Source organism: Heterodontus francisci, chromosome 6, assembly GCF_036365525.1.
Source record: "Heterodontus francisci isolate sHetFra1 chromosome 6, sHetFra1.hap1, whole genome shotgun sequence".
Classification (NCBI taxonomy): Eukaryota; Metazoa; Chordata; class Chondrichthyes; order Heterodontiformes; family Heterodontidae; genus Heterodontus; species Heterodontus francisci.
In genome coordinates, this window is record NC_090376.1 from 10,459,891 (window position 1) to 10,473,583 (window position 13,693).

At 44.1% G+C, this 13,693-nt stretch overlaps 1 protein-coding gene across 6 annotated transcripts in view; it reads left to right on the forward strand.

Moving 5' to 3' along the window:
- The window catches only part of emsy (EMSY transcriptional repressor, BRCA2 interacting), a 99,054-nt gene that overhangs the window by 77,566 nt on the left and 7,795 nt on the right, over positions 1-13,693 (forward strand). For 5 of the 6 annotated variants that reach the window (XM_068033096.1, XM_068033099.1, XM_068033097.1 and 2 more), the window contains one exon: positions 10,829-11,257. The exons of the other annotated variant lie outside the window; for it this stretch is intronic. In XM_068033096.1, coding sequence (XP_067889197.1) covers positions 10,829-11,257 — 429 coding nt within the window. The remainder of the gene's footprint in view (positions 1-10,828; positions 11,258-13,693) is intronic. 6 annotated transcript variants of the gene reach the window in all.

Below are 13,693 nucleotides of genomic sequence, written 5' to 3' on the forward strand. Positions count from 1 at the left end.
TGGATATCAGGTGAGATGATCAGCTGTGACCCCCCACCACCCCCCTATCAAAAACCTGTCTGCACACCATTGATCCTCGTGTAGCAATAATTGGTCACTTGGGTGAGGTATCAGAGGGCAACTGGTACTTTTGGGTACTTGACTTCAAGATCAATATAAAGAGAGAAATTCCTTTGAGACACTATTTTGGTTTGTCCAGCTGTTGCTCTATTTTAGCATATTTTTCAGAACTCCACTCATGCTGCAGAATCACATTGACCAAGGGAAGGTTGATCTAATAGATTCAAAGCACCCACTCAGATTGCAATGCCATTCATTATAAATCATTGTCAGGAAAACTTGACCCTCAACAAGAAAATGGAGCTACCTGCTCCCTTGATCGATTTATTGACTTTCTACACGTCTGGAGCTTGCTTAACAAGGCTTTCGGGAGTCGGGAAGAATTTCCCAGCGTTTTTCCTGAAATTGGTCACTGGTTTTTCCCCTTCTCTCAGTAGTTAGCCTTACAAACAGTTGGGGAGGGTAGTATATGAGGTTGCACTGTCTAATGGGTTGAGTGTGCATTGATGGGCTTGATGGGGCTTTTCTTGTCCTTTTTTATCTGCTTGTATGTACAGGTTAGAGTGCTGGAAATATGATTATTTTACATTTAGCAACGCAGGACTGAACATATATGAAAAGTTAGCCAGTGCCCCAAGTTTGTATACAGTGTAACTGACTGGAATAAAGAACTACTTGATTAGCGTTAATAGTGTGTCTCAAACATAAATCAAACTAAATAAACAACCATTTTGCATTCAGCAAGATCCAGCAAACAGCAATAAAACAATAACCTGTTTGAAATTATTAATAAACTACAATGAAAATCTAAGCATTCATCTTTGTGGGAACTCCATTCTGCTGCTGTCTTATCTACCTCAAGTTCTCCTATTTTGCTTTTATTTCCTCCCCCAATTCTCCATTCACTGCATATGGACCTTCCCCAGGTGTCCAGCAATGCCACACAGTGGCTGACCACATGAAGGGCTGCCACAGTGGCTCATTATGTGGCTTTGTGTCTCTTATGGGCTAGAGCCTGGTCTTCACCCAGTTTGGGTGAAAATCACAGGCCACCCCCCTTTCCAATGTCCTCTGGTCACCCTGATTGAGTTCTAATTCTACCATGGCAAACTGTGAAATTAAATTTGTGGACTTGCTAAAATTATTGGAATCCATTTGGTTTACCAATGTTATTCAGTGAAGGAAACCTGCCATACCTACAAACACTATCTGGCCTACAAGTGACTACAACTATGGACTCTGTGGTTGTACCTTGGTATCCTTGAAGCAGACTAGCAAACCATGCAGTTGTAAAAATCAGTTGCTCAGGAAGAAAGCTTGTTATCGAACAAATAGGGATGGGCAATAAATGCTGCTTTGTCAACATCGTTCACAACTTGAGAGCAAGAAATGTAATGTTTTTCTAATCCATATAGTCCTGTTAATTTAGTTTACTTTCAAATTGTTGTTCCTGGTTCAGATTTTTGTAGATCTAACCAGTACAATGCCTTTTGAACAAACATCATGGAGCTTAAAATTGTCAATTTCAATCATGCTTATTGGCCACGTGCCTGACAATGTAAAGATTAAATTTTTTAAAAAATGATACGAGCGATTTAAGTAATTCAGAGTGCAGAAGAATTAAAACCTGTTTTTCATTTAAAAATATGCAAACGAACCGTAACTTAATTTTTACGAGAAGACTTGACGTTTAATCACATCTCAGAAATATCAGTGCTTCACATGCAAAGAATTACTATAAAGCACAGTAACTTGTTATATGGCAAATGCTGAGCCTGTTGCATGCATGCGATACCACAAATCACCAGGCAACACATTTTTGATGGTCATGTTGACTGAGGAAAAATTATTTGCACAAAGCTATCTAAATTATGCTCTTGAAATAGTGCCATGGGATCTTTAATATCAACCCGACCCTTTGGAACTTGCAGACATGGCCTCTTTTTAATGTCTCATTCAAAGGATGGCCAGTGCAACAGTCCTCAGTACTGCACTGGTGGGTCAGTCTAGATCATGTGCTTAAGTCCTGGAGTGGGACTTGAATCAACACCTTCTGGCTCAGGGATTTCAATGCAATTGATAGGCCAGGCAGCATCTGTGGAGAGAGAAGCAGAGTTAATGTTTCAGGACTGTGACCTTTCATCAGAACTGGCAAAGTCTAGAAAAGAATTGGGTTTTAAGCAAGTAAAGAGGGAAAGAGGGTTTGTTGGGGAAGGGAATAAAAGGGAAGGTGTGTGATAGGGCAGAGGGCAGGAGAGATTAAATAACAGCTGTCATGGGACAAAGGCAAAGAGTGTGTTAATGCTTGTGGTGAAAGACAAAGCATTAGTCCAGAGAGAGTGTTAATGGCAAAATAATGTGTAGCTCTGTCCACATGAAAAATAGGCACATGGTTAAAATGTAAAATAATTTTTTTTTAAAAAGGCCAGTCATGCTCTGAAAGTGTTGAACTTAAGGTTGAGTCCGCATAGCTGTAGAATGCGTAATCGAAAGATCAGATGCTGCTTCTCGAGCTTGCGTTGATGATCACTGGAACACTGCAGCAGGCCAAGGACAGATATGTGGGCATGAGAGCAAGGGGTGCAATCATCCGGAAGCTTGGGGTCATGCTTTCGGACTGAGTGGAGATGTTCTGCAAAGCGGTCACCTAATCTGCATTTGGTCTCCCCAATGTAGAGGCGACCGCATTGTGAGCAATGAATACAGTATACTAAATTGAAGGAAGTACAAGTAATCACTGCTTCACCTTGAAGGAGTGTTTGGAGCCTCGGATGGTGAGGAGAGAGGAGGTAAAAAAGCAGGTAATACACCTCCTGCAATTGCATGGCAAGGTGCTGTGGGAAGGGGACGAGGTGTCGGGGGTGATAGAGGAGTGGATCAGGGTGTCGTGGAGGGAATGGTTTCTTCAGAATGCTGATGGGAAGAGATAGATAGGAGATATTTGATAGTAACATCACGCTGGAAGTGGCTGAAATAGCGGAGGATGATCCTTTGGATGTGGCGGCTGGTGGAATGGAAAGTGAGGACAAGGGGAGCCCTGTCGCATTTCTGGGAGGGTGGGGAAAGGTGAGGGCAGAAGAGCGGGAAATAGGTTGGACGTGGTTGAGGGCCCTGTCAACCAGTGGGGGGGGGGGGGGAATTCATCAGTTGAGGAAAAAAAAAGACATGTCAGAAGCGATTTTGTGGATGGTTGCATCATCAGACTAGATGCGCTGTAAGCGGAGAAACTGGAAGAATGGGATGGAGTCCTTACAGGAAACAGGGTGTGAGGAAGTGTAGTCTAGGTAGCCGTCGGAGTCGGTGGGCCTATAATGAAAGTAGACAGCCTATCCCCAGAGATGGAGACAGAGAAGTTGAGGAAGGGAAGGAAAGTGTCGGAAATAGACCATGTAAAAGTGAGAGAAGGGTGGAAATTGGAGGCAAAGTTGATGAAATTTTCCACTTTGGGGTGAGAGCAGGAAGCAGCACCGATACAATCATCAATGTACTGGAAAAAGAGGTTGGGTACATGGCAACACCTTTTATTTGAAGGAAGTGAATGGAGTTGAAGGAGAAGTTCAGTGTGAGAATAATTTCAGTCAGGCGGAGGAAGGTGGTGGTGGATTTTTTAAAAATTCATTCGTGGGATATGGGCCTCGCTGACCAGGCCAGCATTTATTGCCCATCCATAAATTGTCTTTGAGCAGGTGTTGATGAGCTGTATTCTTGAACCACTGCAGTCCATGTGGGATAGGTACACCCACAGTGCTGTTAGGAAGGGAATGCCAGGATTTTGACCCAGCGACAGTGAAGGAATGTCGATCCAGGTCCAGGTCAGGGTGGTGTGTGGCTTGAAGGGGAACCTGCAGTTGTTGGTGTTCCCATGCAACTGTTGCCCTTGTCCTTCTAGCTGGTAGAGGTTGCAGGTTTGGAAGGTGCTGTCGAAGGAACCTTGGTGCGTTGCTGCAATGTATGTTGTAGATGGTCTCTGTTCAAGGAAGAAGCAGAGAGTCCTCAGACCGTCCAGGTGGGGGATGCAGGTGTCGGGAGATTGGACGTCCTTAATGAACAGGAGGCAGTTAGGGCCTGGAAACTGGGTACCCACTTGGGTGCTAGTTATGCCTGTCTTTTTGTGGGATATGTCGAATATTCCTTGTTCCAGTCCTACTCAGGCACTCTCCCTCACCCCTTTTTCCTTGCCCTCACATTCCATCCCACAAGCCTCCACATCCAAAGGATCATCCTCCGCTATTTCGGCCACTTTCAGCATGATGCCACCACCGACCACATCTTTCCCTCCCCTCCCCTGTCAGCATTCCGAAGGGATCGTTCCCTCCATCACCCCCGACACCTCATCCCCTTCCCATGGCACCCTCCCATGTAATCACAGGATGTGTAATACCTGCCCTTTTACTTCCTCTCTCCTCGCCATCTAAGGCCCCAAACTCTCCTTTCAGGTGAAGCAGCGATTTACTTTCTGCTTCCTTCAATTTAGTATACTATATTCGCTGTTCACAATGCGGTGGCCTCTACACTGGGGAGACCAAACACAGATTAGGTGACTGCTTTGCGGGACACCTCTGCTTAGTCTGGAAGCATGACCCTGAGTTTCCGGTTGCTTGCCATTTCAACAAGCACCCCTGCTCTCATGCCCACATTTCTGTCCTTGGCCTGTGTTCCAGTGAACGTTATCTTGAAGCCCCCCACCTGCCAAGAACGAGGCATATTAATTTTGTCATATGAACATTAATTTTAAACTGTTGCTAGAGTGAAGAAATGACTTGTTTTTTTAAAAAGAGGTCACAAGACACCAGGCTGCAGGACATTTGCATACTAAGAGACAGTTTTTGGAAAGACAAAAGAATTGCTCACTGATTCAGTTAAGAGATTGGGCTGGGCAATGGTAATCCATATCTCCATATCTCGTCGGTGTAAGAGACAGCAATACACGCACCCCCCCCCCCCAACTGAGAACTTTAAACAAACTCCTGTGTTTGTGGATTTCAAACAGTTAGTCACATGCTGTCCAACTTGGAGTTTTGAAATGCGCTCACAGGACAGTTTGCTCAGACTGCAGATTGTAACTAAACTTGGAACAAGACAGCCTCTCTTCTGGCTGGCGCTTTCTCACAAGCCTCCGGACCCACTGAAGTTGTTTCAACCTCGAGAGAAAAGACTCCTACATTGAAACAAATTGAAGCGTGCTCTGAGCCCCAACGAACAGCAAGACTTACTGGCAACCAAAGACTCCACATTGAGCTTAAAGGACCGTAAATAACTACCAGATATTGCCTCAAACTTTTCCCCTTTATTCCTTCTACTCTTTCTGTCTCTATCTGCGTGTGTACTTATCGAAGAGGCATGCTAGCATGGTCGCGTTGCGTACTCGTAGTCATTAATCGAATTAGAGTTTAAGATCAATAAACTTCCACCTTTCTTGTTTGAATCTAAGAAAACCTGTCTGATTTCTTTGCCTTACAATTACAAAGCAGTGAACAATGATTCACTGAGTTGGGGGTGGGGCGGTGGGGGGGAATGCTAAAAACGCAGTGTTTTTAAAAATAAACCCTGTCACGGTTAGACCAGGCAAAGGCTGAGAGGGAACCCCTAGACTCTTATCTCACCTGGTCGTAACAGAAATTTGGGGGCTCATCTGAAATTTGACCCACAAATAAATGAGAAATTGGAAGTGGGAAGCCAAATTGATCACAATCAAAAAGAGAAAAGATTTCAGTACAGGTTTTCTTGTGGTTCTGTGTGCTAGAATACTAACATGTCTGCGACTGAAGCTAGTAGCTCCCCAAGCCAGGGTGAAGTAACTTGGGATAAGTTAAAAGCACTATCTATGGAGGAGTTGAGGAAAATGGCTGAGCAGTGTGGGATCACTGTACGTGGCAAGTCTGAAGTCTGAACTCCTAAGACTAGTGGCCAGCCATTTTTCCCTTGCATCTGAAGAAGCAGAAACAGGGTTAGAAGTAGACTCAGACAGAGTATTGCTAGCAAAGATACAATTGGAATAGAGGAAACTTGCATTTGAGGAAAGAGAAAAAGAAAGACAGGAGAGAGAGAAAGCAAGCGCCTTTTAGAAGGAATGTGGAGAGAGCTGAGGCAACTTGATTTAACTAGGGGGCAACAGAGTAACCCCAGTGAAAGCATAGCCAATATGGAGGAGTGTAATTCAGGGCTGGGTACAGAATTGTTAAAACTTTCCCAACTGATCCTGAAATTCAATGAGGGAGACTTGGAAGCGATTTTTGTGTCTTTGAAAAACTGGCAAAGCAGTTAAAGTGGCCAGCTGAGGCCGAGACTCTCCAGTTACAAAGCAAGATAACCGGAAAAGCCCATGAGGTTTATTCCCTGTTGCCAGATGAGAGTTCATCAAATTATGAACTGATAAAAAATGCTATCCTCGGGGCATATGAGTTGGTACCAGAAGCCTATCGCCAAAAGTTTAGAACCCTCAAGAAGCAAACTGATCAAACTTACCTGGAGAAATAAGCAGCTGGCTTTTGACCAGTGGCTGAGGGCTCTTAAAGTGCAGCTCAGCTATGAAAATCTCAGAGAAGTAATTTTGCTCGAGGAATTTAAAAACTCTCTCCCACTCTCCATAAAGATACATGTAGAGGAACAGAAGGTTCATAGAGCCCGGCAAGCTGCAGTACTGGCTGATGAGTTTGCTCTTATTTATAAGTCGGTTTACCAGGGGAAAACCTTTCCTAATCACCCCCACAAATCCGAAAAGGACAAAGGGTGGGAAGGTGATAGAAGTTCAAGCAGTCCTGGGAGGGAAACAAAAGCAGGAGACACAGGGGGCCCTCCTCCAACCAAAAAGGAAGGTGATGTAAGTTGGAGTGAGACCCGGAGACCTGTGTGCTTCCATTGTAATAAAGCAGAGCATTTAAGAGCTAACTGCTGGAAACTAAAGGGAAAAACTAAAGAGCCCACCCGCTCAGTGAAGGAGAAGGTACCCTGATGGAAAGCACAGCAGAACAATCTGGCTTTAACTGCAGTAAGAGTGAGACCCAGGAAGCTTGCGGCTGCAAGTGCAGGAAAATTTAATAGGATTCCTGAAGGTTATCAAGGTTTTGTGTCTGAAGGGAGAGTAACACTATACCCCTCGAGCGGGGCCAGCAAGCCCATAGTAATTCTCGGGGACACGGGGGCGACTAGATTGTTTTTTTACTGGGAAAAGGACTGACCTTCCCCCAGAGAGTGCAATAAACACCAGAATGGTGGTGAATGGTATTGGAGGGCAGTGTACCTTTACACCGGGTGCACCTGGAGTGCAACCTAGTTTCGGGACTGGTGACCGTAGGGATTGCCCCTAGTTTGCCTGTGGACGGGGTTGACTCTGCTCCTAGGTAATGATCTGGCGGGGACGAAGGTGGTAGCTTCCCCAGTAGAGAAAGAGAGACTGCAGGAGGTCAGAGAAACAGGGCAGGTCCCCTGCAGTTTCCTGAATGTATAATGAATCAGGCCACGATCAAACCAGCTCCCCTAGAGGAGACTGAATTGGCACTGCAGGCAGATGACCATGAGGTCCGTCTGACTGAGACTTTCTTTGAAAAGTTAGAAGACCCAGGGAATAAGTTAAATGGATCTTCCCTAGCTGAGGCTTAGCGAGCCGACCCAGTATTGAGAGGGTTAGCACAGGCTGCCCAGTCTGAAATTGAAGCAGGGAGAGTCCCTGATTGCTACTATTTAAAGAATGAGGTGCTGATAAGAAAATGGAGTTCTCCTCATAGACCTGAGAGCAAGGAGTGGACAGTGGTTCACTAGTTAGTGGTGCTGCAGAAGTACTGGAGAGAAATATTAAGAATGGCCCATGAGATTACAGTGGTTGTACATGTCGGTATACGAAAAACCAAAGCCCGCATAAAACAGTGGTTTGACTAGCCAAAACTCCACAAAGATGTGGTGGAGTACTGTAGGAGTTGCCACATGTGCCAGGCTGAGGGGAAACCCCAACCTACAGCAAAATCTGCATGCTAAGTCCTGTATCGATGTTTGGAGGGCCCTCCAGCAGAGGGCTGGTGAACCATAAGGGACCTCTGCCGAGAACAAAAGGGGACAGGCTGGCAAAAGGTTAGATAGGAAAGAGGGAAAAGGGACCAAGAGGGCAGATTAAAGGAAGTGCAGGAGGAATCCCAAATGGAAACCCCTACCCCAGAATGTAAATGCAGACACTAGAAGCACCCCACCAAAGTTGCTAACAGCATTTACAGGAACCTGCAGAGACAAAGAAAGTCCTCAAGAGGGCAGAGAAACCATGAGGGTGATGCCTCACCTAATTGAAGTGCTGCAGGGAGTGCAGTAGAATCTGGACAAATACCTGCAAGCAGGAGTGTCCAGAGGACAGAGGGAAGATTAGCAAAGAATCCTCCCCCCACCCCCCCCCCCCCCCACAGTCAGGGGAAAAGGGAACCAACCATCCCCTAAGGTGAAAGGCCCTTGCGTGACTTCAAAGCACTGAAAGGGAGTTCAGAGTAGAACCGCGCACTGCTGACGTCCTTAAGCAGAACTCCCATTTAGGGCTAATTAAATCTAACTCTCCCGCTGCAGACCTCAACAAGAACAAAGACACTCTAGGCAGTCATGGAAATGTGTAAACTGAAAAACTTACCCAAAAACCACATGTTTATTGGGATGCCAAAAAGAGCAGTTCAAAACAGCACTGCTACCAAGAAAAGACAGGCTGTAACAACTGTTAGGATTTCTGAACGAATGAGAGAAATGCATGTGTGTTTTCCTGTACTTATCTTCTCTAATCCATTTTAATGAAATGCTCTTCTTAAAAAAAAAAATCACATTTCATTCTGCTGGGTGTGGAGGTGTCGTGAAGACCCCCACCAGACAAGAATGAGGAATATTAATTTCATCATATGAACATTAATTTTAAATTGTTGCTGGAGTGAAGAAATGACTTGTTTAAAAAGAGATCAACAGACAGCTGGCTGCAGGACATTTGCATGCTTAAGAGACAGTTGCCTGGAGAGACTCTTTGAACAGTGCAGTGGTTAGCACTGCAGCCTCACAGCTCCAGCGACCCGGGTTCGCTTCTGGGTACTGCCTGTGCGGAGTTTGAAAGTTCTCTCTGTGACCGCGTGGGTTTCCACCGGGTGCTCCGGTTTCCTCCCACAGCCAAAGATTTACAGGTGGTTAGGTAAATTGGCCATTGTAAATTGCCCCTAGTGTAGGTAGGAGAATTGAGGGAAGATGGGGATGTGGAAGGGAATATGGGATTAATGTAGGATTAGTAAAATGGGTGGTTGTTGGTCGGCACAGACTCGGTGGGCCGAAGGGCCTGTTTCAGTGCTGTATCTCTCTATGACAAAATAATTACTCATTGATTCAATTAACAGTGATTGGGTTGGGCAATGGTAGTCCACATGTTGTTGGGGTAAAAGACAGTACTACACCCCCCCACCCCCCAACGAGAACTTTGAAATACACAGACACAGGAGTTTGTTTAAACAGTTAGTCACATGACTAACCTGCTGTCCAACTTGGAGATTTGAATTGTGCTCACAGGACAGTTTGGTCAGACTGCAGATTGCAACTGAACCTGGAACAAGACAGCCTCTCTCCTGGCTGGCGCGCTCTCGCTTTCTCACAAGCCTTCGGATCCACTGAAGTCACTTAAACCTCAAGAGAGGAAAGACTCCTACATTGAAACAAATTGAAGCGTGCACTGGGCCCCAATGAACAGCAAGACTTACTGGCAACCAAAGACTCCACATTGAGCTTAAAGGACCGTAAATAACTACCAGATATTGCCTCAAACTTTTCCCCTGTATTATTCCTTCTACTTTTTCTGTCTCGATCTGCGTGTGTGTTTTATGCATGCTGGCATGTCGCATTGCGTACTCAAACTCTAATTTGGTTAACGACTATAAGATTAATAAACTTCCACCTTGTTTAAATCTAAGAAAACCTGTCTGATTTCTTTGCCTTACAATTAGAAAGCAGTGAACAAAGATTCACTGAGCAGGAGGGGGTGGAGGGAGCTAAAAGGTGTTTTAAAAATTAAACCCTGTTACAGTAAGACCAGGCAAAGGCTGAAAGGGAACCCCTAGACCCCTGGTCGTAACAACATCAATGCAAACTCGAGGAGTAGCACCTGATCTTGCGATTAGGTTACAGCCTTGCACACTGAACATTGTTCAGTAATTTCAGATCATGACTGGCCTTTTTTATATTTCTCTAAATTTTTATTTTTTTTCTACTTTTTAACCCTGTGCCTGTTTTTCACGGAGATGAAGCTGCTCATCATTCTGCTATTCTCACTCTCTCTGGACTAATGCTTTGTCTTTCACCACAAGCATTAACACGCTCTCTGCCTTTGTCCTATGAAAGCTTTGTTATTTAATCTCTCTTGCCCTCTGCCCTATCACACACCTTCCCTTTTGTTCTCTTCCCCACCAACCCCCTGTCCCACTTTATTTGCTTAAAACCTAATTGTTTTCTAGCTTTTGCCAGTTCTGATGAAAGGTCACAGACCTGAAACGTTAACTCTACTTCTCTCCACAGATGCTGCCAGACCTGCTGAGTATTTCCAGCACTTTCTGTTTTTATTTCAAATTCCAGCAGCTGCAGTATTTTGCTTTTATTGATCATTTTTGCTATTGCACTAAACAATCCAGTACAAGATCTCTTCCCTACATCATAACCTGGTCTGTGTTTCTCTTCCCCCATACCTCAAAAAATGGAAAACTTTGAAATGTTGAGTTCCAAATGTGTCTTGCATTAATTTTCTGTTGGTTGCTTCATTCCTAAAATCTGCATCCAGATCCCGATAAAATTACAAGCAGTCACTGGTCAGGGTGCTGTAGCCAAGCAAGATGACTCTGAGGCCGAAGAAAGTGAAGTAGAAGAGGGCGACACGTTGGACCCACAAACAGGCCTCTTCTACAGGTCCAACACCTCGTTGCAGCCATCCCAACATCAACAGAAACAACTGCATCAACCTCAGGAGGTGGCACAGACCAAATCCCCAGCACTGCAGCAGGTGTCAACAGCAACAACCCAGACACAACAAACCATGCTGCAGGTGATCGCAGTGAAAGCACAACAGCAGCAGCAACTGCCAAAGCTGCTGTACCAAGCACAACAGAAGCCACAGATGCAACCCCCTTCACATCTACAGCATCAGCCGGATAAGACCCAGCTAACTATAAAACAGCAGTCTGTCTCATCAGAACAACCTCTTCCTGGCCAGGTAACACCATTGCATAATAGCTGGGAGCATATAATACCAGTCAGCAATTACAGCACGTTTTGGTCATTACCACGTTCTAAAGATAGCAGGGATCAGAGTAAGTAATAGTATGCTGTGTGAACTTGGTCAGTAATATTCACACTAAAGGTTTGTGCTGTAGTCACTGGAATTTTCTGAAGTGATCTGGACTTGAGTACCATAAGTGTTGTTGGTGTGTATTTTATCCTAAATGTTTATGCCCTTTCCTCCTCCTGGGTAATGATCAGTAGCTGGAAATTTTGCCCATCACCCCATTCCACAGCAGCAGTGTGAGGCCAAATGTAGCAAACCTGCTACTGTCCTAGCTGAAAACTGCTAACTTGCCTTGAACAAGGGATTGGACTTGTATATGTTTAATTACAAATTATAATTCTTTGTTTCACACATTGAATTTCAGAAGTTCAGAACATGCCCCATTATTTCCTTTTTCCAATACCTTGATAGGCGCATGTTGTTAAATACAGATTTTTCTGATGAGTGGTTAAGCAGAAGGAATGAGTATGAAGGCATTGTAAAATTAGAATGAGTTTAGAAGATTAGAAATCAGTGACTAGAGATTGCTAGAAACTGCCTCAATTAATTTGCTCTCAGTACTATCTACTAATCATGTATAATGAATATTTTGGTGTCTTTTCAGAACAGTTTGTATGGCATTGAGTCTGCTCTGCCATTTTGTTAGCCATGGCCATGTCTTGCCTTTTTAATCCAAATTTATTGTCCTTTTTCTCCATATTCCTTAATACCTGTACTTCCTTATGACTACCTTCTGGGACATTGTACTCTGCATTTGCAACCCTTTATTTTGAAGGAGATTTTTCTGGATTTACTGTTAACCAGCTTAGTTATATTCTAAGATTTTGGCCCACTTCTGGAACAGAAAGTTTGTAGCTGATAAACACACTTGGTCTCTGCATGTTGCATTAATTGGCTCAGTATTTCTTCCCTCATTCCAGTTTAAAACACACTGGAATGCTTATTAATTTCAGTTGCAGCATGAGAATTGCAGGACCTGCTTTGCCAAGACTGTAGTGTCAACAGTAGATGAAGTGAGCCTGCTCACTTGGAATAGTATAAAGAAGTATAGTGCTTTGGGGCTCCAGAATGATATGCTAAATAGTGATCAGGATGGAGTTCCTCATGGTTTATTCCCGATATCCGTTGTGCTGTCTAGGCAAGTCACATGTCCGATTGGAAGGATTGGAGGTTGGATCCTCCAAGCCACTCTGCATCTTGCAGCATCACTGGAAAAGGTCTAGGAACATGTTATAACCTTCAGGAAAGATTGAACTAGAAAAGAGAAGGCTGAAGGGGTGAGCTGATAAAGGTCTTTAAATTAGGAATGAGTTTGATAGAGTAGATGTAGAGAAGATTTTTCCACTTGTGCATGAAGTCCAAAACTCGGGGCCATAAATATAAGATGGACACCAATGGATCCAGTAGGGAATTCAGGAGAAATCTCTTTACCCAGAGAGAGGTTAAAATGTGAAATTCACTACCACAAGGTGTACTTCAGGTGAATAGCATAGATCTATTTAAGGAGAATCTAGATAAGTACATGAGGGTGAAAGGGATGCCGATTGGGTTAGTTGAAATATGCTGTAAGGAGGCTCGTGTGGAGCATAAAACACTGGCACAGACCCATTGAGTTGAATGGCCTATTTCTGTCTCTAACTACAATGTAGTACCTGCTAGTAGTACCTTGCCGCTTGGCCAGTAAATTGTTGGGTCATTGGATTAGATACTGGTCTTTCACCTCTGGATTCTACTGTGTCTTGACATTCTACCTCGGCCAAAGACTTAGCAAGATGTCCTATACTACGCCTATGAGATTTTCCCAATTCCTGGACCAGCCATTCTGTGGCCTCGGTGACTAGGATTGCCTATGTCGTGTCAAAATAGAAGCAGTTTGGTGCAGTGGGTCCTGCCCACCAGGAACTAAATTGAGACTAAGCTCATTTTACAGTGAACAGGCAGGCAAGACTTTCATCTCGTCAGTTTGTAGCCTCTTCACACTTTCCTAGTATCATTGTGTACAGGAATTGATTTGCTGTATGTTAGCCAACAGGGCTGGTGGAGCAGGTCAAATTTAAGAAATTTTAAAAAATTATTTCCAGAGGGCTAAGTATAAGGTAATGTTTCCTTTTTAACTTCTATTTTAGCTAGTCTAAAGTTGTAAGTATTACAAATTTAATAATTTATTTCATAAGCACTGTAAATATTCTCATTTCCTTGCATAGCTAGTTTTTCTTTTCCCTCCCTCCATGCTGAACTACAGCTTCATGGATTCTGGCCGTTCTCACGTATCTTGCACAAGTGACCAATCTTCATGCGTGAGCTTAGATAGTGTGTTGGGAGGCTATTTGACTGTGGGCGGCATCACAGCCAATCCTAATCCTA